The sequence below is a fragment of the Furipterus horrens genome, unplaced genomic scaffold, assembly GCF_987537825.1.
Source record: "Furipterus horrens unplaced genomic scaffold, mFurHor1.1.pri manual_scaffold_5, whole genome shotgun sequence".
Taxonomy (NCBI): Eukaryota; Metazoa; Chordata; class Mammalia; order Chiroptera; family Furipteridae; genus Furipterus; species Furipterus horrens.
The window spans coordinates 179869923-179889049 of record NW_028327175.1 but is presented as its reverse complement, the minus strand read 5'-3'; the positions used below and the strand labels follow the sequence as shown (position 1 = coordinate 179889049).

Genomic DNA, 19127 nt, shown 5'->3' with positions numbered 1-19127 from the left:
TCAGATCAGTCACTGCAGGGAAAGCTGCCGGTCCCATCCCGAGGACATGCAAGCAGCTTTATGGAGAGGTTCACCTGAAAAGGAACTGAGACTTCCTACCAACAGCCATGTGAGTGAGTTATCTTAGAATCAGATCTTCTAGCCACAATCGACACTTCAGATGACCTTAGTCCCAGCATACTAATGATAACTTCATGAGAGACCCTGAAGCAGGATCCAGAGAGCTGCTACCAAATTCTTGACGCAGGGAAACTGCGGGATCAAAACTGTTTACTTTTAAGCTGCTAAGTTTTGGTGTAATTGGTTACACAGCAATAGATAACTAAGACAATATAGATTTAAAAGGAGGATCTCTCACTCAAGTTGGGATGCCACTATTACGTTTTGTTGGTCATTAGTCCCAGCCTTTTCCCCATATAAACTTTGAAGTTAGTATTTCAAGCAGTTGCAACTCTGTCACCTAAGATGACTCCAAGGCAATCAATATTTGTCCTATGAGTTCATGAGACATGACACACATTGTATTGTTCTAAAGGACCACTCCCACTCATCAGGATGGAGAATTATTAGATCTGCTGAGGAGGTCCACCAGTACCTTAACTGTTAAAATGAAGATCTTTAGTACCATCTCACCTACCCTTTCAACTCCCATCAATCTGTCCCTCCTCATTCCCATGTTCTGTTCATCCAGAATGACTTGGTCAAAGATACTGAGCCCTCTGTAATGAAAATCAGCCAAGGAGGGAGATGAATCACTTTTAACTATAGAACTAGTGCTATTATTTCACAAGGTTAGAGTCAGAAATAAATTGATAAGGGAATGCATGTTTCTCAAGTATATAATATGCTACACAGTATTGTGCTTTCCTCACATGAGACTTAATTTGGGGGGAAAAAATTGCTTTTGAAGAGGCCAGTTATGTTTGCCTTTAGGTAAATTAGGAGATAAAATAGCACAAGCTGGAGCTAAAGCATCCACCCTTGAGGATGACTAGGTGAAGGGAAAAGGAGGGGACCTTGCCATGAGCTTACATATATTAAACTCATACAAACTGATTAGAAATATACAAAGCAAACCATATCAAAAAGGACCAATTTACATTATAAAGAACTTCTAAAAGTAATTTTTAAAAACCAACAAACTAACAACCAGTGCAAAAAAGTAGAATATAAATGGACAATGTAAAGAAGAAATACAAAAGGCTTTTAAACATATGAGAAGATGTTTAACCTCACAAATAATGACTGCAATTTCAAATCATGACATACCATTTTTCACTTAACTGATTAGCAAATATCAAAAAGTTTGCTAATAGTAGGGGAAAGGTTTAGTAAAGGAACTAGTATAACTAACCCATGGACATGGACAATGGAGTGGTGACTGACTGTGGGAGAAGGAGGTCTGGGTGAGGGGTAGCAATGAGGGAAAAAGTGGGACAATTGTGATAGAAAAGCAATAAAAATAAAATTTAAAAAATGTTTGATAATAAGAAGTTGGTCATACAGAAAAAAACCTTGACTGAGGGAAATTCACACTATCTATAAAAATTTTCATTTCACATACCCTTAACTCAGTAATTTCATTTCTAGGAGTTTATCCTACATACAAGCTCATACACACAAAGCTATTTATTACAGCATTGCTTATGATGGTGGAAGGTTAGAAATCGCCTAAATTTCTGTCATTAAGGCCCACAAAATATGGTACACCCAAATCACAGGATCTCAAGTAGCCAATAAAAAGAAAGAAGCAGCCCTGAGGTGTGGCTCAGTTCATTGGGACATTGTTTCATAAACAGAAAGGTTGCGGGATAGACACCTGGTCAGGACACATATCTAGGTTGCAGGTTCAGGGTGCTTACAAGAGGCAACCGATTGATGTATCTCTCTCACATCAATGTTTCTCTCCCTCTCTCACTCCCTCTCTTCTCCTCTTTCTAAAAAATAAATAAACATGTCCTCAGGTGAGGAATAATAATAATAATAAATAAAGAAGCAGATTGTTATGTGTCAAATGGAAAAATCATCAAGATACAGAATAGTATATATGTGACATTAATATTGGTGTGAAAAAAATATATGTTGGTAGTTACTTGTACAATCATGAATTATCTCTGGATCTGGTTTTGATGGTTGTCAATTCAAACAGGAATGAGTAACTAGAATATCATGTGCTCTTTTGTACCTGTTAAGTTTTATAACACTCTCTAAATTATCTATTAAGAAGATAAAAAGTTAAATACATAACCCCCCCACTTAAAAAAATAAGAGCAAGTGACATGAGTAGACAATTACCAAATGAAGAAATAATCTTAACATGTTTTTAAAAATGAATTAATACATATAGAAATGCAAAGCAAAGAAACAGGATGCCATTTTGCATATAAAAGTAAAGAAAAATATACTTACATAATGCTAGCAAAGGTGCAGAGAAATGCACTTTAATGCACTTTTGGTGAGACTATCAATCGATAAAAATCTTCCTAGAGTACAAAAAGTTTCCTTTGTGTTTCAAAAGTCTTAAGCTGCTTATATACTTTTACATAGTAATTCTACTATTCTGAAAAAGTGACTTGAATTGAAGACAAATATTTATGTACAGGAATGTTAACCGGAGTCTCATTTTTAATGGTGAAGAACTTATAAAACCTATAACTCAGAAACAGTGGTGGAGAGGTTTGTTGGGAGGACTTAATACTGCAAGAGTTGTTAAAATAAGTTATGGTATTATCATGTGATGAACGACTTTAGTCATCAAAATTATGTTTAAACATAATGTTAACACGGGGAAATGTTTTTTATATCATCTGAAGCAAAAAAAAACTAGACTACAAAACTGCATATACAATGAGTTCAATTATATTTTTAAAACATGCATAGAGAAAGATAGGCATTTCCTGTCCAAGATGCTAGTTTTAGGACATTTATCTCCCATCCTTCCCTAATCCATTGAATGACTGTCTAGTACCCAAGAAATAAATCCATGATAGCACTGAGAGTATGAATGAAGAAGGGCAAACTCAGGAGACCAGATACATTTTAGAAGACAAAAAGCAAACATGCCAACTGTGGCAGGTAAAAGCAGAGAAAACCATGGCCCAAAACACACGCACAAAAAGGCAACACTGAAGGACGATTGAGATCGACATTACTGGCTGCTATGCTTATATATTCTCTCTGTTCCATCAGACTCCCTCTCCACTCTTGTTCCTTCCAGCCTAGAGCGGTAAGTCTGCTGCTTAAGTGCCAGGTCCCTCTGTAATTACAACCTCTTCACATTATCCTGTTTTGCCTCAGCTGTCTGTTTTCTGTTGGGACCCTGACCAGTAGTGTTGCCTCCTCAAAGCCATTCTCCTCTTCCTAACAGAACCCTCCTTTTATAAAATATCTACCCTACTCAGTTCAGCCATATGTTTGGGTGGAAGCTGTACCAATATCCAACCCCACGAGGTGAATTAAAACCAGTTATGAGGGTCCCATTCCCCTGGCCTGTGACTGCTTTTGCCATGGACATGTGACAATTCTGGCCAAAGAGAGGTGGGGGACAGCTTGTGGGAACTAGCTTGTGGGGGTTTCTGGGAAAAGTTTTCTTCACCATTCAAAGCGATACATAGATCCAGAGAATAAAGAACTCTTTACAACTGAACAATAAAAAGGCACAAATAATCCAGTTAAAAAATGGGCAAAGGGTTTATTCAAAGAATGCATTTTTCCGGACTTCTGGCCAAGGTGGAGGCATAGACCGACACGCTCTGCCTCCCTCCACAACTAAGAAGGATTACAACTACCGCAAAACCAAAAATAATAAGAAGTTCCTGAAAATAAAGCTACATGGAAGTCATATACAAGTGATGCTCTTCCAGACAGGTAGGAAGAACAAAACCGTGGCTGAGAAAGATCGGACTGTGCTGGAGGTGGCAGCCACAGCAGCGAACAGTGGGGACCCGGTAAGCAGACACCTGCATTTGGAGGGAGGAGAGAAACACCTGGGAGCCGGCCCTGGCTGCAGACCAGATCCCTTGGCTCTCGATTCCAACGCCGGGGAAGGCAGACCCCATTGTCTCGGACTGTGGGGATGGAGGAGGCTCCTGCTTCCTCAGTGGAGAGTAACAGCAGGAATCCATCTTGGACCCCCGCCCCCATGCAAAGCGCCACTGTGTGGTGAGAAAGGTCACCAGGTTGTGACGAGCACATGGGGCTCCACCCAATACAGCATAGGAGGTGTGACAGCGCCCCGCACAAGAAGAAAAGATAAACAAAAGAGTCAGAATAGCAGAATTAATGATTGAAATACCAATCACACAGATAATGAAAAAACAAATAAAGGCCTTGACCAATGAACAAATAGCGAATCTTTCTGAGGCTCAGTTCAGAGCTATAGTCATAAGGCAGCTTACAGACCTAACATGGGGCTGAATCAAGATAGGGAAGGAATGAAGGCTAGTCCTGTTGAAATGAACAAAAATACATACAAGACAAGTGGTGAGGAAGGGAAAGCCATGGATCAAATCAACAAATCAGAACATAGGGAGGGAACAAACAGTCAACCAGTGCAGAAAGAAGAAACAAAAAGTGAGAAATATGAGGAGAGGCTCAGAAACCTCTGGGACAGCTATAAGCGAACGAACATTCAAATTATAGATTGCCAGAGGGTGAAGAAAAAGAACTAGAAATTTAAAAATTACGTGAAAGAATAATTAAGCAGAACTTCCATAACTTGGGGAAGGAAATGAACTTACAGATCCAGGAAGCACAGAGAGTTCCGGATAGGCTGGATCCAGGGAGGACTACACCAAGACACATTATCATCAAAATGTCAAAAATTAAAGATAAAGAGAGAATCTTAAAAGCAGCAAAAGAGAAGAGAAGAGTTATGTACAAAGGGGTCCCAATTAGACTATCAGTGGATTTCTCATAGGAGATTTTACAGGCAAGAAGGGACTGGCAAGAAATATTCAAAGTAATGAAAATCAAACACCTACAACCACGATTACTCTATCCAGCAAAGCTATCATTCAGGATAGAAGGGCAGAGAAAGTGTTTCCAGGACAAAGTAAAACTGAAGAAGTTTATTAGAGCCAAACCACTGTTATATGAGATGTTAAAGGGACTTGTTTAGAAGAAGGAGGATCGAACCTATGAACATTAAAATGAAAACTGTATCACAACAACCAACAACAGAAGCTAGGGAATCGAAACAAAGGCAAACTAAGTAGGCAACGAGAAGGGAAAAAGAATTATAGGTATGGGGAACATATTGGGGGGAGGTCAGCAGGGAGGGGAAGGGGGAAAAGGGAGGGAGATGATGCAGAAATTAAGAAGCTTAGTAGGAGGGAGCAGAGTAGATAGGAAGATGTTGAGAAGAACTATATGCACAACCAATGGGCATGGATTAAGGGAGGGGGACAACTGGAGGGAGGGGGAAATCAGGGGGGAAAGAAATTGGGACAACTGTAACAGCATAATCAATAAAATAAAATTAAATTGAAATTTTAAAAAAAAGAATGCGTTTTTCCAAAGAAGGTATACAAATGGCCAAAAGCATATGAAAAGATGCTCAACATTATTAGTCATTAGGGAAATGCAAATCAAAACCACAATGAGATACCACTTCACACCTAGGATAGCAACAATCAGAAAGATGGACAGTAACAAGTATTGGTGCAGATGAGTACAGTAGCCCCCCTTATCCTCAGGGGGATACATTCCAATACCCCCAGTGGATGCCTAAAACAGCAGATAGTACTGATGCTATATATACCATGCTTTTTTTTTCATATATATACATAACTTTATGGTTTCTCTTTGGCAAATCTGAACTACCAGCATCAGTACTCTTGCACTTTGGGGCCATTATTAAGTGAAACAAGTATTACTCTACACAGAGCTCCAATACTGAGACAGTCAATGTGATAACCCAGACTGCTACTAAGTGACTAATGGTGGGTAGTGTACATGGCGTGGAGACAAAAGGATTATTCCTGTCCAGGTGGAACAGAGCTGGATGGTGAGATTTAGTCAAACTACTCAGAACAGCATACAATTTATAACTTATGAATTGTTTATTTCTGGAACTTTCCACTTAATATTTTTGGACTGTGGTTGACCACAGTTAACCAAACCCATGGAAAGCAAAAGATACAGAGGGACTACTGTGTTGGAAACTCATATATTGCTGGCAGGAATATAAAAGGGTGCAGCCACTTTGGAAAAGAGTGTGACAGTTCCTCAAAATATAGACTTTCCAGAGTTACCAAATGAATCAGCAATTCCACTCCTAAGTATTATATATACACAAGAAAATTGAAAACCTATGTCTATCTAAAAACTTGTACACAAATATTCCTAACATTATTATTCAAAATAGACAAAAATAGAAATAATCCAAATGTCCATCAGCTGATGAATAGATAAACAAAACATGGTGTACCCATACAATGGTAAATTATTCAGTCATAAAAAGGAATGAAATACTGGTACAAGCTACAACCCGGATGAACCTTAAAAACATAATGCTAAATAAAAAAAGCAAGACAAAAAGGCTACACTTGCATTTATATATAAAATAATCAGACTAGGCGTATACAGAAACCAAAAGCAGATTTGCAGTTGCCAGGGGGTAGGGGGATGAGGGAATGAGAAGTGACTGTTTAATGGGTACAAGATTCCAATTTAGGGTGATGAGAAAGCCCTGGAAGTGGATAGCAGTGATGACTATACTACATTATGAATGCACTTAATGCTACTAAATTGTATACTTTAAAATGGTTAAAATGGTTAATTTTATCTTATGTGTATTCTACTACAGTAAAAAAAAAAACTTTCAAAAACTGAACTGATTTATGCTACAACATGTATAAACCTTGAAAAACCATATGCTAAATGAAATAAGTGAGACACTAAAGGTGACATGTTGCATAATTCCAAGTCCATGACACGTCCTGGATAGGCAAATTCATAGAGACAGGAATAAATTTATAGTTGGCCAGGGACTGGAGTGGGGAGGGGAATAGGGTGTTACTGCTTAATAGGTAGAGAGTTTCATTTTGGAGTGATGAAAATATTCTGGAGTTAGTGGTGATAGTAAGTATACTAAAAGCCACTGAATTATACACTTTAAACAGGTGACTTTTATGGTATGTAAATTATATCTCAATAAAGCTATTTTTTAAACTCATACATAAGGGCACCTGGTGGCCTCTTTATCTGCCTCTGGACACTGACATAAGGACATGATGCCTGGACCTGCTGCAACCATCCTGCAATCATGTGTTAGCTTCATAATTGGCTTGATATGCTGAGGTAATCAGAAAAAAAGATGAAAACAATCAGCTACCTGTTGATGTTGTTGAGCTGCTACATTAACAAATCCTGGACTTGCACTACCTCTGGACTGCTTGATATATAAGATCATAAATTCTTTACTGTATGACTTGCAGGTGAGTCTTAGCAGATATAAATCTGTTCTCTGAGTCAGCCCTGGCAGCGAGTAAGAATGGGAAACTGGACAGAAATCAGAGTTCTAACTGAAATTCTGTGTACAGAACTGGTACAAGCCAGTCATTTTCTTCTCTCTCCCACACCCACCCCATCACTGCAAACTGACAACTATATTTACCACCATCACCCCCAAACAGTCTAAAACAGAAGTACTCTCTAAAGAAATCAAATCCTTTTCCTGAAAAAGGCCCAGTGGGCAGTGTGGGCAATGGTGCCCCAGAGTAACTAAGTTCACCTGGCACGCAGTAGAGAAGCACAGCCCAGGATCCTGTTCTTGGGGGAAGCCCAGAAGTCCAGACAGCTATTCAGGATTTAGAGCACACAGGCAGCCCTCCCACTGACAAAAGGCCAGATGGGGAGGCAGACTTATATAATGGCAGAGGGACCTACTCCAGCCACATGTATTCATTAACATGTAAGCGTACTTAAGAAACAGAGCACTACCAATACTATCAAAGAAGATAAGCAATATAATTAATCAGAACAACTGATTCTGGGATGAAACAAACAGAAATTATTAACTGAACAGAAAAGAATTTTTAACTGTTTTAAAATTAATGTCCTATGAGAGACTTGAGAAGACATTGCATCCATTAATAGGTTGCTGGGTTTTTTAATGGCATATTCAAAAATTAAGTAGAATTCTTAGAAATAAAACCTGTGATTGCTAAAATAAAAGCTCTTCAGGATGACAGGAAGAAAAAATTGGAGAAATGTCTCAGAACATAGGGGAAAGGAGTTGAGAAGAAGAAACAATTCAGAGTCCAATATCCATCTCAAAGAAGTTCTGAAGAAACAGTTTCAAAATTGGAGGGAAGAAAATGAAAGGAGTAACATATTAAAATTTCTCAGAGATAAGAAAAACATGAGTCCTTAGGAAGAGACGTAGAACCCACTGAATAAAAAAAAAGACCCATGTAAACGGGCTCTGGTAAAATTTCAGGATATCAAGAATAGATAGCATAAAAGTTTCTAGAGAGGATAACAAGGAATGAGAAAAATCCTAGTTTGGTAGCTCAGGATTCTGGGGAACAATATAGTGACATCTTCAGAGCTAAAAATATATTTTTGGGGCCTAGCATTCCATATTCAGATGAACGTTTTCAGAAAGTGAATCCTTAGAGACTTTATATACTGTTGTGCTCTTTGAAATTTTCATTTGAGGATGTTCTCCAGACCCAAGAAACTTAGGGACACTAATTCTATCATCTTTACAAAGAGGCATCAAGATGTAGAGTCTAAAATTGATAGCAGATTATTTTTAGGTGTAAAGGTAACCACCAGAAGAACTGAAAATAAACAGAATTAAAAGACTGAAAAGCAGGAGAGAGAAAGGAAGCTTGGAGTTGGCTCAAGAGAGCAGCAATACATATATTTTTTAATTGACAGATCAAGAAACACAGGTATAAATACATTATTTGTAAATATGGAGGTAGTCATCAAAATAATTTTAAATGGAGTTCTGGACAATGGGACTTGGGAGGTGATAGGGTGAGAGACTTTTTATTTTCTTTTTTAAGAAAATGGAAGAGAATATACCAAAATGTTAACAAGAGTATATCAGAGTGATATAACTGTCAATAGATTTAATTTTCTTCCTATTTCCCAAACTTTCTACAATAACCACGTATTATTTTTATAATCAGAAACATAAACACACTTTGCTTATTTAGGATCAGGGAAATCTTGTGGTTGTTTAATGATTACCAAGTCCTTAATAGCCTTTGCCCTTGATCTCTGATTTATTGGAGGAATTTCAAAGGCACATGTTTACTAAACTAAATTTCCTAAGGAGATAGAATCACATTGGTATTAAAAAAGAAAGGAGAGTGGCTTGGCCATATTTGATATCTCTCCATCTCTTCACAGTCTTCCTTTTACCTGCCCTTCCTGAATGACAAGGTACTCTGGATGAATCTTCTACCCGTTGCAGAGAGTGTCAACTTCCACTACTTCCCTGGCAGACAAAAGTTTCAGGGACCGTATCCCACAACAGTCCATTCTATTACCAGGCAGTTATTATTATTAGAAAGTTCTTTTGTATATTAGCCAAAGTCCACTTCCCTAGAACAACCTCCACCCACTTACCTTGATCTTATTCTCTGAAACTTTTCAGAATGAGCAAGGCAATCTTCTATGTTACACTTCTGCAAATATTTGAAGATGATTCCCGCGTCTCACTGGCTAAACAACACACTCACTTTGGCTGCACATCTTTCTTGCAACTCAGCACGTCCACAACCTCCAGGATCAGATTCCTCTTTTGTTCCCCTAGACTATGAATTTATTCACTCACTCATTCATTCAGTCATGGATTCATTCACTCACTCATTGATTGATTGATTGATTCATTCATTCATTTTGTAATCCAATACATTCAGTTATCTACTGTGCTTCAGGTCCGTTTGGTAAGGATGCATCTTTAAACAAATAAATTTGCCGTCTCTTACCAGCTTGGTCAAGCAAATGGACTTAGTTCAGATGAGGTGAACACTGCATTAGTAATGAAACAAGAATGGCAGTAACAACTACTCAGGAGACTGAGAGAGGAACAAATAGCCCGAAGGCAGGTAGAAGAGGAAGCAGATGAATAAAAACAAAACAAAATAAAATAAAGTTGAGAAGTGAGTTAAGAAGAAGGTTCTCATGGAAGAGGTGAAGTTTAACTTGGTGAGGACTTTTATTTCTGACTTTTTCAGAAAAGAGACTAATTAATTTGAACTTCTTAAGAGAAAGCTAATCTGTGTTTGTCACTCTCATGGTAGAGAGCAAAAGGGTAAAGTATAAGTGATAAATGGAGCTCCTGAGGCTATGAGCAAGGATGAGTGGATTATTCACTACGGGGGAAAAAGTTAATACATTGCTTTTCTTTTTCTCCACAGAGATTTTGTTACAGAAACAGGGGAGTCCAAAAATCCCCAGAGCTTGCAGCTGGGGGATGGGGAGAAGGAAGCAGCTTTTGGAATGCCTCCACATGCCTGAGGCTGGTGGCTACTGTCTTTCTTATGCAAATGGATTTAATGCATCCAAAGCCTCAGGCAGATGGGAGGAGTCTTGAACCAGGGGATGGTATGGAAAGCACACAGAGCCTACGTAAGGACCTGTGAATGGTCAGAACTGTTTGCAACGCCCACTGCGTCAGATGACGCAGTCAGGGATATATAAGCAGCTGCAGACATTTTAGACTCGGACTCTCTCGGACTCTCTCTCTGGCTCTCGCTCGTGCTCTCTCTCTGAGACTCTTGCTCTGAGACTCTCTCAAGCTCTCGTTCGGGCTCTGGCTCTCACTGGCACTCTGGCTCTCGCTCTGGCGCTCTGACTCGGGCTCTCACTCTAGCTCTCGGGCTCTCTCGCTCTCTCGTGTGCTCCCTCCACGTGGCTTGGTGACGGGGCCTTCTCCATGTGGCTTGGAGAAGGGGTCTTCAGACTGCTTTAAGAGGCTCTCGCCATGTGGTTTTGAGAAGCAGAGGAGATCCGCGCGGTTTGCAGGAAGAAGGCAGTTTACAAGGAGGCTGAGAACCCAGGCGGTTCTGCATTGAGAGCTGGAGGGCACCACAGCACAGAAAGGACCTCCCCAATCAGATTTGAGTGACTGGCAGCTGCTGGTAAAGCTGAACTGTGTTTGGAAAGTAGGGAAACGGTTTCTGTGACTTTACTAAAACTAGCTTGGTTTGGAAGGGGGGGAGGCAAGGATATGTGTTTGTGGGTGTTTTAAAGAGCATAAGACTTAACAACAGAAATCCGCAAATAACTAAATCTATGTAACTGTTAAATAAACAATTCTTTTTCTTTTCACCAAACTCTGGTATTGAGAGTTATAATTTTGGCGGCGGGCAATCGGGCCCCTAACTAAAGAGCCCATGGGTTTGTTTTCAACTGGAGCAGCCCAGGGGTTCTGTAACAATTTGAGTTTATAACAGTTAAACAAAATGTGATATATTTATAAAGTGGACTATTAGTCAGCCATAAAAAGGAATGTAGTACTGCCCTGGCCAGGTGGCTCAGTAGGTTAGAGCATCATCCCATACAGCAAAAGGTTATGGGTTTAATCTCAGTCAGGGTCCATACCTAGGTTTGATTCCTGGTTGGGGCACATATGGGATGCAACCAACCCATGTTTCCATCTCACATTGATGTTCCTCCCCTCTTTCCTCCCTCTCTCTCTCTCGTTTTCTCCCCTTCTCTCTCTAAAATCAATAAACATATCCGTGGGTGAGGATTAAAAAAAAAAAATGGAGCCCTTACTGGTGTGGCTCAGTGGGTTGGGCATCATACAGTTCGCCGGTTCGATTTCCATTCAGGGGCACATGCTTGGGTTACAGGTTCATCCCTGGTTGGGGTGCATATGAGAGGCAACTGCTAGATGTTTCTCTCTCACATCAACATTTGTCTCCTTCTCCTTCCTACTCCCTTCTCCTCTCTCTAAAAATAAATAAATAAAATATTTTTTAAAAAGGAATGAAGTACTGATAAATGTTACAACATAGGTGAACCTTGAAAACCTTATGCTAAGTAAAAGAAGCCAACCATAAAAGACCACATACAATTTCACTCATATGAAATGTCTAAAACAGGGTAACTATAGAGACAGAAAGTAGATTAGTGGTTACTTAGAGCTAAAGGGAATGAGGAGATAAGGGGTTTCTTTATGAGGGAATGAAAATGTTCTAAAATTGACTGGGGTGATGGATGCCCCTATCTATAAATATATTTTAAAAATGGAATTGTTTTTAAATGGGAGAATTGCTTGGTAACATGAATTACATTTCAAGAAAGCTGTTTTTTAAAAGTTAATTAATAGCCATGATTAGGACAGGATACTGATTTACTCATTACCCAGGCCTTTCTTGGATGCTCCAGACCTGACTGACTGTACTTTTTGGACACCTTCAACAACCTAGTATGCAATCACAGTCAGCCATGACAGTTCTGTTAATTGCTATGACAAGACTGAGGTAATGGGGTATAAAGGAACATCCTTAGGAGGGGCCCAGAATGCTCCAAACCACAAGTCTGAACACTTGGATAAGGACTCCATCTGCACACCAGTGTGAGTGGGACCTCCACCCCTCGTGGGCTATAAGAACTCAGAGCTCTTATCACCCCATCAATGACCAAACTTGGCTGTGGCACAGGCTGTGGCCAGAGATCTGCCAGACTTCAACTTCGTCAGATGCATGCTGCCACTACAGTCACCTGGCTTGAGACTGACACCTGTCTTTCCACCTGCAGATACCACTAGTGATAGAGACTTCACACTAGATGCTCGCTCTGCTCATTTCTATCACATAAGCTCCCCCTCTCTGTGTGCAACTTGTGTATGACTTTATTGGCTTACTGGGGAGATCTCCCATAATAAACCTGGCATTGTGGAAAGATATAAACATGTCTGAGTGACTCCTTTTGAGATACTCCCTTGCTCACATGTTGACTTTGACCAAAGCTCTGACTCATTCCCAAGGGTATTGAAGCATGTTGTTCAATGTTAATAGTCTAAAACACTCTTGCCTCAACTCCTATTTCTAGAGTGTGTTTAATACCAGCATTCAATAAGTGCCTACTGAGGGCTAGGCCCTATCCTGAGCACTCAAGTCAACAGAGCAGACAGTGACCTTGCCCACAGTTCTCAGACATGGTTCTTTCCCTATCCAGAGCCCCACAAAACCCCCACCAGCCCCATCTCAGAGTGTCAATGCAAATCCCACTTCCTTTGACCAAGTTCCTTTCTTCCTTCCTTTCTGAGTGCAGGTAGCCTGGTCATTGGTGTGTATGTTCACAGAACTCTGTGTCTAACTCCCCTTTCTAAAACCCCGTGGAAGAACTTCCAGTCAAAATTGCACAACCAGAAGAAGGATCACAACTAATCTCAAAATAATAAACACCCAGAACTTCCAGAAAATCAAACTGTATGGAAGTCTGACAATCAAGGAATTAAAGAAGTCATATTCATCCAGATGCGTAGGAGTGGTAGAGCTGGGAGCCAGGGCAGACAGGACATGGTTTGGCAGCAGCGAGGTGGTAGCTGTGAGGCAGTGGCTGGAAGAACAAGTGGGCCCACATTCACATGTGGTAGATAAAAACTGGAAGGGATACCTGGGGAGTGAGCCAGCCCAGCTCCAGGCCAGGGTTCCAGTGCCAGGAAACTAAAGCCTCATAACTTCTGGCTGTAAAAACCAGTAGGGGTTGGGGTGGCAGAAGAAACTGCTAGTCTCTCAGAAGAGTCCATTTAAGGGGCCCACATGGTGCTATAACATACACAAACCCATGCACTCTGGGAACCACCACCAGGGCAACAGCTAGAGGGGTGCCACTCATATACAGGAAGTGGGTGAAATAAATAGAAATGGGGTGAGCACTGAGTAAGCCTCCAGCAGCCAGGTAGTGGCATTGTCCCCTCTCCAATCCCTCCCCCATGTACAGAGCCACAAAGCAGTGAAGCAGGTTGCCCCACCTTGGCAATCACATAAGACTCTTCCCCATACAATGTAACAGGTGCACCAAGAAAGAAAGTAAAAGCAGCTCTACCTAATATACAGAAACAAACACAGGGAGGCTGCCAAATTGAGGAGACAAAGAAATATGGCTCAGATGAAAGAACAGAACAAAACCCTAGAAAAAGAGTTAAACAAAATAGAGATAGCCAACCTATCAGAGGAAGAATTCAAAATGCTGATTATAGGGATACTCAGAGAACTCACTGAGTAAGGCAAGCACATAAGAGAAGAAATGAAGGCTGCACTAAGTGAAATAAAGAAAAATCCACAGGAAACCAACAGTGAAGGGAAGAAAGTGGCAGCTGGGGTTCGAAGCAACAATTTGGAACATAAGGAAGAAATAAAGAATCAACCAGAAAAAAATGAAAAAATAATTTTTTTTAAATGAAGAGAGAATAAGACAACTCTGGGACATCTACAAAAGTGTCAACATCCGAATCATAAAGATGCCAGGAAGAGAAGAGAAAGAGCAAGAAATTCAAAACTTATTTGAAAAAATAATAAAAGGAACCTTCCCTAATTTGGTAAAGGAAATAGACATACAAGTCCAGGAAGCACAGAGAGTCCTAAACAAGGAGGAACCAAAGAGAACCACACCAAGACACATCTTAATTAAAATGTCAAAAGTTAAAGATAAAAAGAGAATCTTAAAAGCAGCTAGAGAAAAGCAAGGAGTTACCTGCAAAGGAGTTCCCATAAGACTGTCAGCTGATTTCTCAAAAGAAACTTTGCAGGCAAGAAGGGACTGGCAGGAAGCACTCAAAGTGGTGAAAAGCAAGGGCCTACAACCAAGACTACTCTATCCAGCAAGGCTATCATTTAGTATGGAAGGGCAGGTAAAGTGCTTCCCAGACAAGGTAAAGCTGAAGGAGTTCATCATAACTGAGCCATTATTATATGAAATGTTAAAGGGACTTATTTAAGAAAAAGAAGAGCAAAACTATGAACAGTAAAATGACAACAAACTCATAACTGCCAACAACTGAATCTAAGAACAAAACAAAAACAAACTAAGCAACAACTAGAACAGGAACAGAACCATTGACATGGAGATCATTTGGAGGATTATCAGCAGGGAGGGGGAAGGAGGAGAAGTCGGGAAGAGGTGCAAGGATTAAGAAGAACAATTGGTAGGTATAAAATAGACAGGCGGATGTTAAGAATAATATAGGAAATGGAGAAGCCAAAGAACTTATATGCATGACCCATGGACATGAACTAAGGGGAGGAGATTGCTGGAGGGAAGTAGGAGTACCAGGCAGAGGGGGGCAAGGGGCGAAAATTGGGACAACTGTAATAGCATAATCAACAAACATATACTTTTTAAAAAAGTAGCCTCTATTTGCAACTTTAAAAAAATAAATCAAATAAAACCCTCTGTAAAGATCAGATGGATAGGAGGAAAAATCCTAGTGGAAAGAAGCAGATGGTTAATCTCCTGAGGTAGTAACATCAATTGAGGGTTTTTTATTTACCACAAGACTCTCTACATTAGTCAGTGAAGCTTGCTGAAGGGCTACTCCCCTCATTCCTCCTGGGCTCTCTCCTTCGGGCCCTGCTCTTCCCATTGTTTCTTCACTCAGGCATGTCACTGTACAGCCCTCACCCTTTCTCCCTCCACTGTGAGTGGTCATCTAGACTTATGGAAGTTGTGGAAGAATGAAAGCCCCATTTCAGATCCAAGTTTGGAGAGATGGCCTGAATGATGCAGAGGACACATTACATAGTCCATTTTCACCTCATGATAGGTGCCAACTGAATTACAGCCTCCTGATATATTAAAACAGCTTAGAGATAGGAAAACCTGTGTTCATTTTTCAAATACTGAAAAGACAATACGTACCTACGTATTTGATTGAGTACCCATTATTGGTGTTTAGGGTGTTCACTATCCATAACATTTCTGAGTCACTATTCTTTTGCAAAAATCAAAGTCACCTTGTTTAAGAAATCTAGCAAGGGACTAGCGAGGTATAGGGCAGGTGGAGGGAGGGATACTCAGGATATGGCTCTACCTGAGAGATCAGCACCTGGGAAAGCTGGTTAAAGACAGAAAAGACACTTTAGCCACCAGGAAAATGTCTCTATCGTGCACCAAGGGATTAGTCAGAAAATAGTGGGGTTTCCATACCTGCTTAACAAGGTAGAGTTTGGTTATAGAAGATCTTTTGGTCCTGGATCTATACACACGGAGAAGCTGCCAAGGGGCCAGGAGCCAAAGGAAGCCCAAGGGAATCCACACCAGAACAGTTTGCTCAAAACAAAGTGGCAGGTCCGCCTCCGGGCTGTCCAGCAATGAGGAATTCTGAGGGACCAAAATGTAAGGATTGCTGGTTACATGTTTGTGAAGACAGAAGAGAGCCATAGTCCATACCCTCCACCTCCAACCCATTTCCAAACAATTTTAACTCAGTTCTATATCTACATCCAGCCTGACCCTTTAACTAGCTATATTTTTCTATTCATTTCCATTGATGTAAATTTATCATTTAATGATGTTTAGTGACTTTTTGGCCAATTCAACCTCTAAAGACCTTTCTTCCTGGGATTCTAAGCAAATTTCCCTACCAGTTATTCTGACTAAACTTCACCACTGTATTTGCCAAAGGGCCGAAAGAAGAGGGACAGTTCCCTAATCCAGAGGGGAGCATAGTTCCTTGTGATATAAAAACATCTTATTCTAGTTTTCAGCACTGAATGAACTCACTGCAGGCAGCCCTGGCCAGGTGGCTCAGTTGGTTGGCTCAGTTGGTTAGAACGCCGTCCTGTACACCAAAAGGTTGCAGATTTGATCCCTGGTCAGGGCACATGTTTCTCTCTCACATCCATGTTTCTCTTTCTCTTTCTCTCTCTCTCCCCTGTCCTCTCTCTCTCCAAAATCAATAAACATTTCCTCCAGTGAGAATTTTTTAAAAAGGCAGGCAGCATGCTTAAACATACTCTGACATTTAGACTCCCAAGGGCTTATGTCAGAACCCAAGGGGGCCTTCAGCACAGAAGTGGCGGTGACACTAATCAACAGAAGGCTTATTCCCGGTAAGTTCTGTACTAGTCTGCGTTCTGTAATAAAGAGGAGTGTTTTGTGAGTTGCGATGGGGGGTGGGGGGCACTAGTTTTTATATCTGAGCCATGTGAGGGTAGCTTTTTCTCTCCTGATAAATATTTTTAAATTGTTTTGTGTGACTGCGTAGATTCCTTAAAGAGAAGGTTGAGGTGCCCTGACCAAGATGATCTGCCAGATAATTCTCAGAGAGAATTCTCAAGGGTTGGCCTATCAAGCTCTACCTTCCTAGAGAATATATTTCTTGGCCTTGAGGGCCTTGGGGCCCAGGGACATTCTAAGATGGGGAAGTGCTCCCCTGTGCTCTGCTACCTCATTTCTGCTCTTCTTATCTCTCCTTGAGGTTAATCAACTTTAGAATTAAAAAGACTTCTTATCTAAGATATTTAAACTATTTAGCAATCTAGGTAATTCTAATGCTGATGCTAGGAATGTGTAGACTACACCCACAGAATCACTAAATGCAAGGTTCCTTCTCATTCTCCCTTTCCACTAAACAATTTGATTTTGTTGCTCACCCTGTATATCTTGAAATTCTCTGCTCTAATGTTTCAAGAATTCGTCTTGGTGTTTATGATGCCCATTATTGTATCCCTGGACTCAACTTCCAATCCATATCACTAATTGCCAGTTCCTCTAGAACAAAGCATTACTGTTTTAGCATTAACATTTCTCAACAGGACTCAATCCCGGACCTTCTCTTCTTCCCCCTACCTCACAAATTACTCAATTCCCACTCCTAACATGGATGAAATTGGAAGCCATCTCCCTATTTCTCTTCAGAGAGGCAATTTTGTAGATAGCTTATCCAAGAAAAAGAGTCTGGGATACACAATAAACATTTGTTATAAAATAAATAATTACTTCTTCCAGTTAGAATATCCTCTGGAGATATTATGACATCCTTTTATTTAAAAAATACTCTGAGCTTTAAACCAACTGCATATCTAACTTCTCTGGATCTTATTGGTGGCCACTGTAAGCTAATCTACTGCTTGTTCTGAGTTTGAGAAGAGGATAAGTGTAATTTCTTACCCAAAAAGTAGAGTTGCAGAACTTCTCCAGCATGATTCCTGAAGCTCTTCTGAAATGAAGACTCCCCCGTATGACTCTTGTTTCTTATTGACTCTTTTCCTCAGAGAAGGTGGAAGGTGAGTAGCAATGTGTCGTCTCCCATTCTGATGTTCCAATTCAAGGCAGGTCTCCTGACCTTTCATCTCAACAATTTAATTGTTAACCTTGCTGAAAGGTGTGTTTGCATGATCCCAGTGGATAGACACGTGACTGAGGAGACTCAGGACAAGTACATTCACCAGTTCCCCAAGTACCAGAAACCTATCTAGGTGCAGGCATATCTAAAAGGAACCACTGAAAGATGCCTGCAGAGCCAACTGACACATCAGGAGTGGGGGAGGACACACGATCTAAGGCGAGAAGCCTTGGTGGAGGGGTATGCACCCCTAAACGTGCAGTTTCACTTCTGTTTAAAGCCTTAGAATTCATAGAAATATGGAGTATCCTAAAACATAGAACTTAAAATATGGCTTAAAATAGTGTAAACGTTGAAAAAGTCAGGTTATGAAATAGCATATTCAATGTGAATCTACACATTTATGCAACACAATGTTAATTTTAGCTGTAGAATTGTAGGTGATTTTTACTTTCCTTTTTGCTTGTCTGATTTTCTGTTTTTTCTATAATTATCAGCTATTATTTATGTAATAATATTTTTAAAGCAAATTTTTGTATGTGCTAAAAAAAAAAAAAAAATGATGTAAATCTTACCGTCCTAACCAGTACTAAATATATTCCCCTTGTTGTGCAACCAATCTCCAGAACTTTCTCGTCTTGCAAAACTGAAACTCAATAACCATTAGACAACAACTCCTCATTACCCCCTTCCCCTAGTAAAGCAAGTGTTCTTTTAAAATCAATCAATCAATCAATCAATCAATTGAATTAAACCAGGTCATCCTAGCTTTTGCCAGTGTAGCTCGGTTGGAATGGTGTCCCATGCACCAAAAGGTTGGGGATTCAATCCCCAGTCAGGGTATGTACAGGAGGCAACCAAA

The 19127-nt window shown here is 40.2% G+C and overlaps 1 protein-coding gene across 2 annotated transcripts in view; it reads right to left on the bottom strand.

The window, feature by feature from the left end:
• The window catches only part of ABCC2 (ATP binding cassette subfamily C member 2), a 61987-nt gene extending 43374 nt beyond the window's left edge, over positions 1 to 18613 (bottom strand). For both annotated transcript variants that reach the window (XM_090278394.1, XM_090278395.1), the window contains exons 1-2: positions 18091 to 18613; positions 16126 to 16299 (exon numbers count right to left, since the gene is read on the bottom strand). In XM_090278394.1, the coding sequence (XP_090134520.1) occupies positions 16126 to 16299; positions 18091 to 18123 (207 nt within the window). In that variant the 5' untranslated portion in view covers positions 18124 to 18613. The remainder of the gene's footprint in view (positions 1 to 16125; positions 16300 to 18090) is intronic.
• Positions 18614 to 19127: the final 514 nt, after the last annotated feature.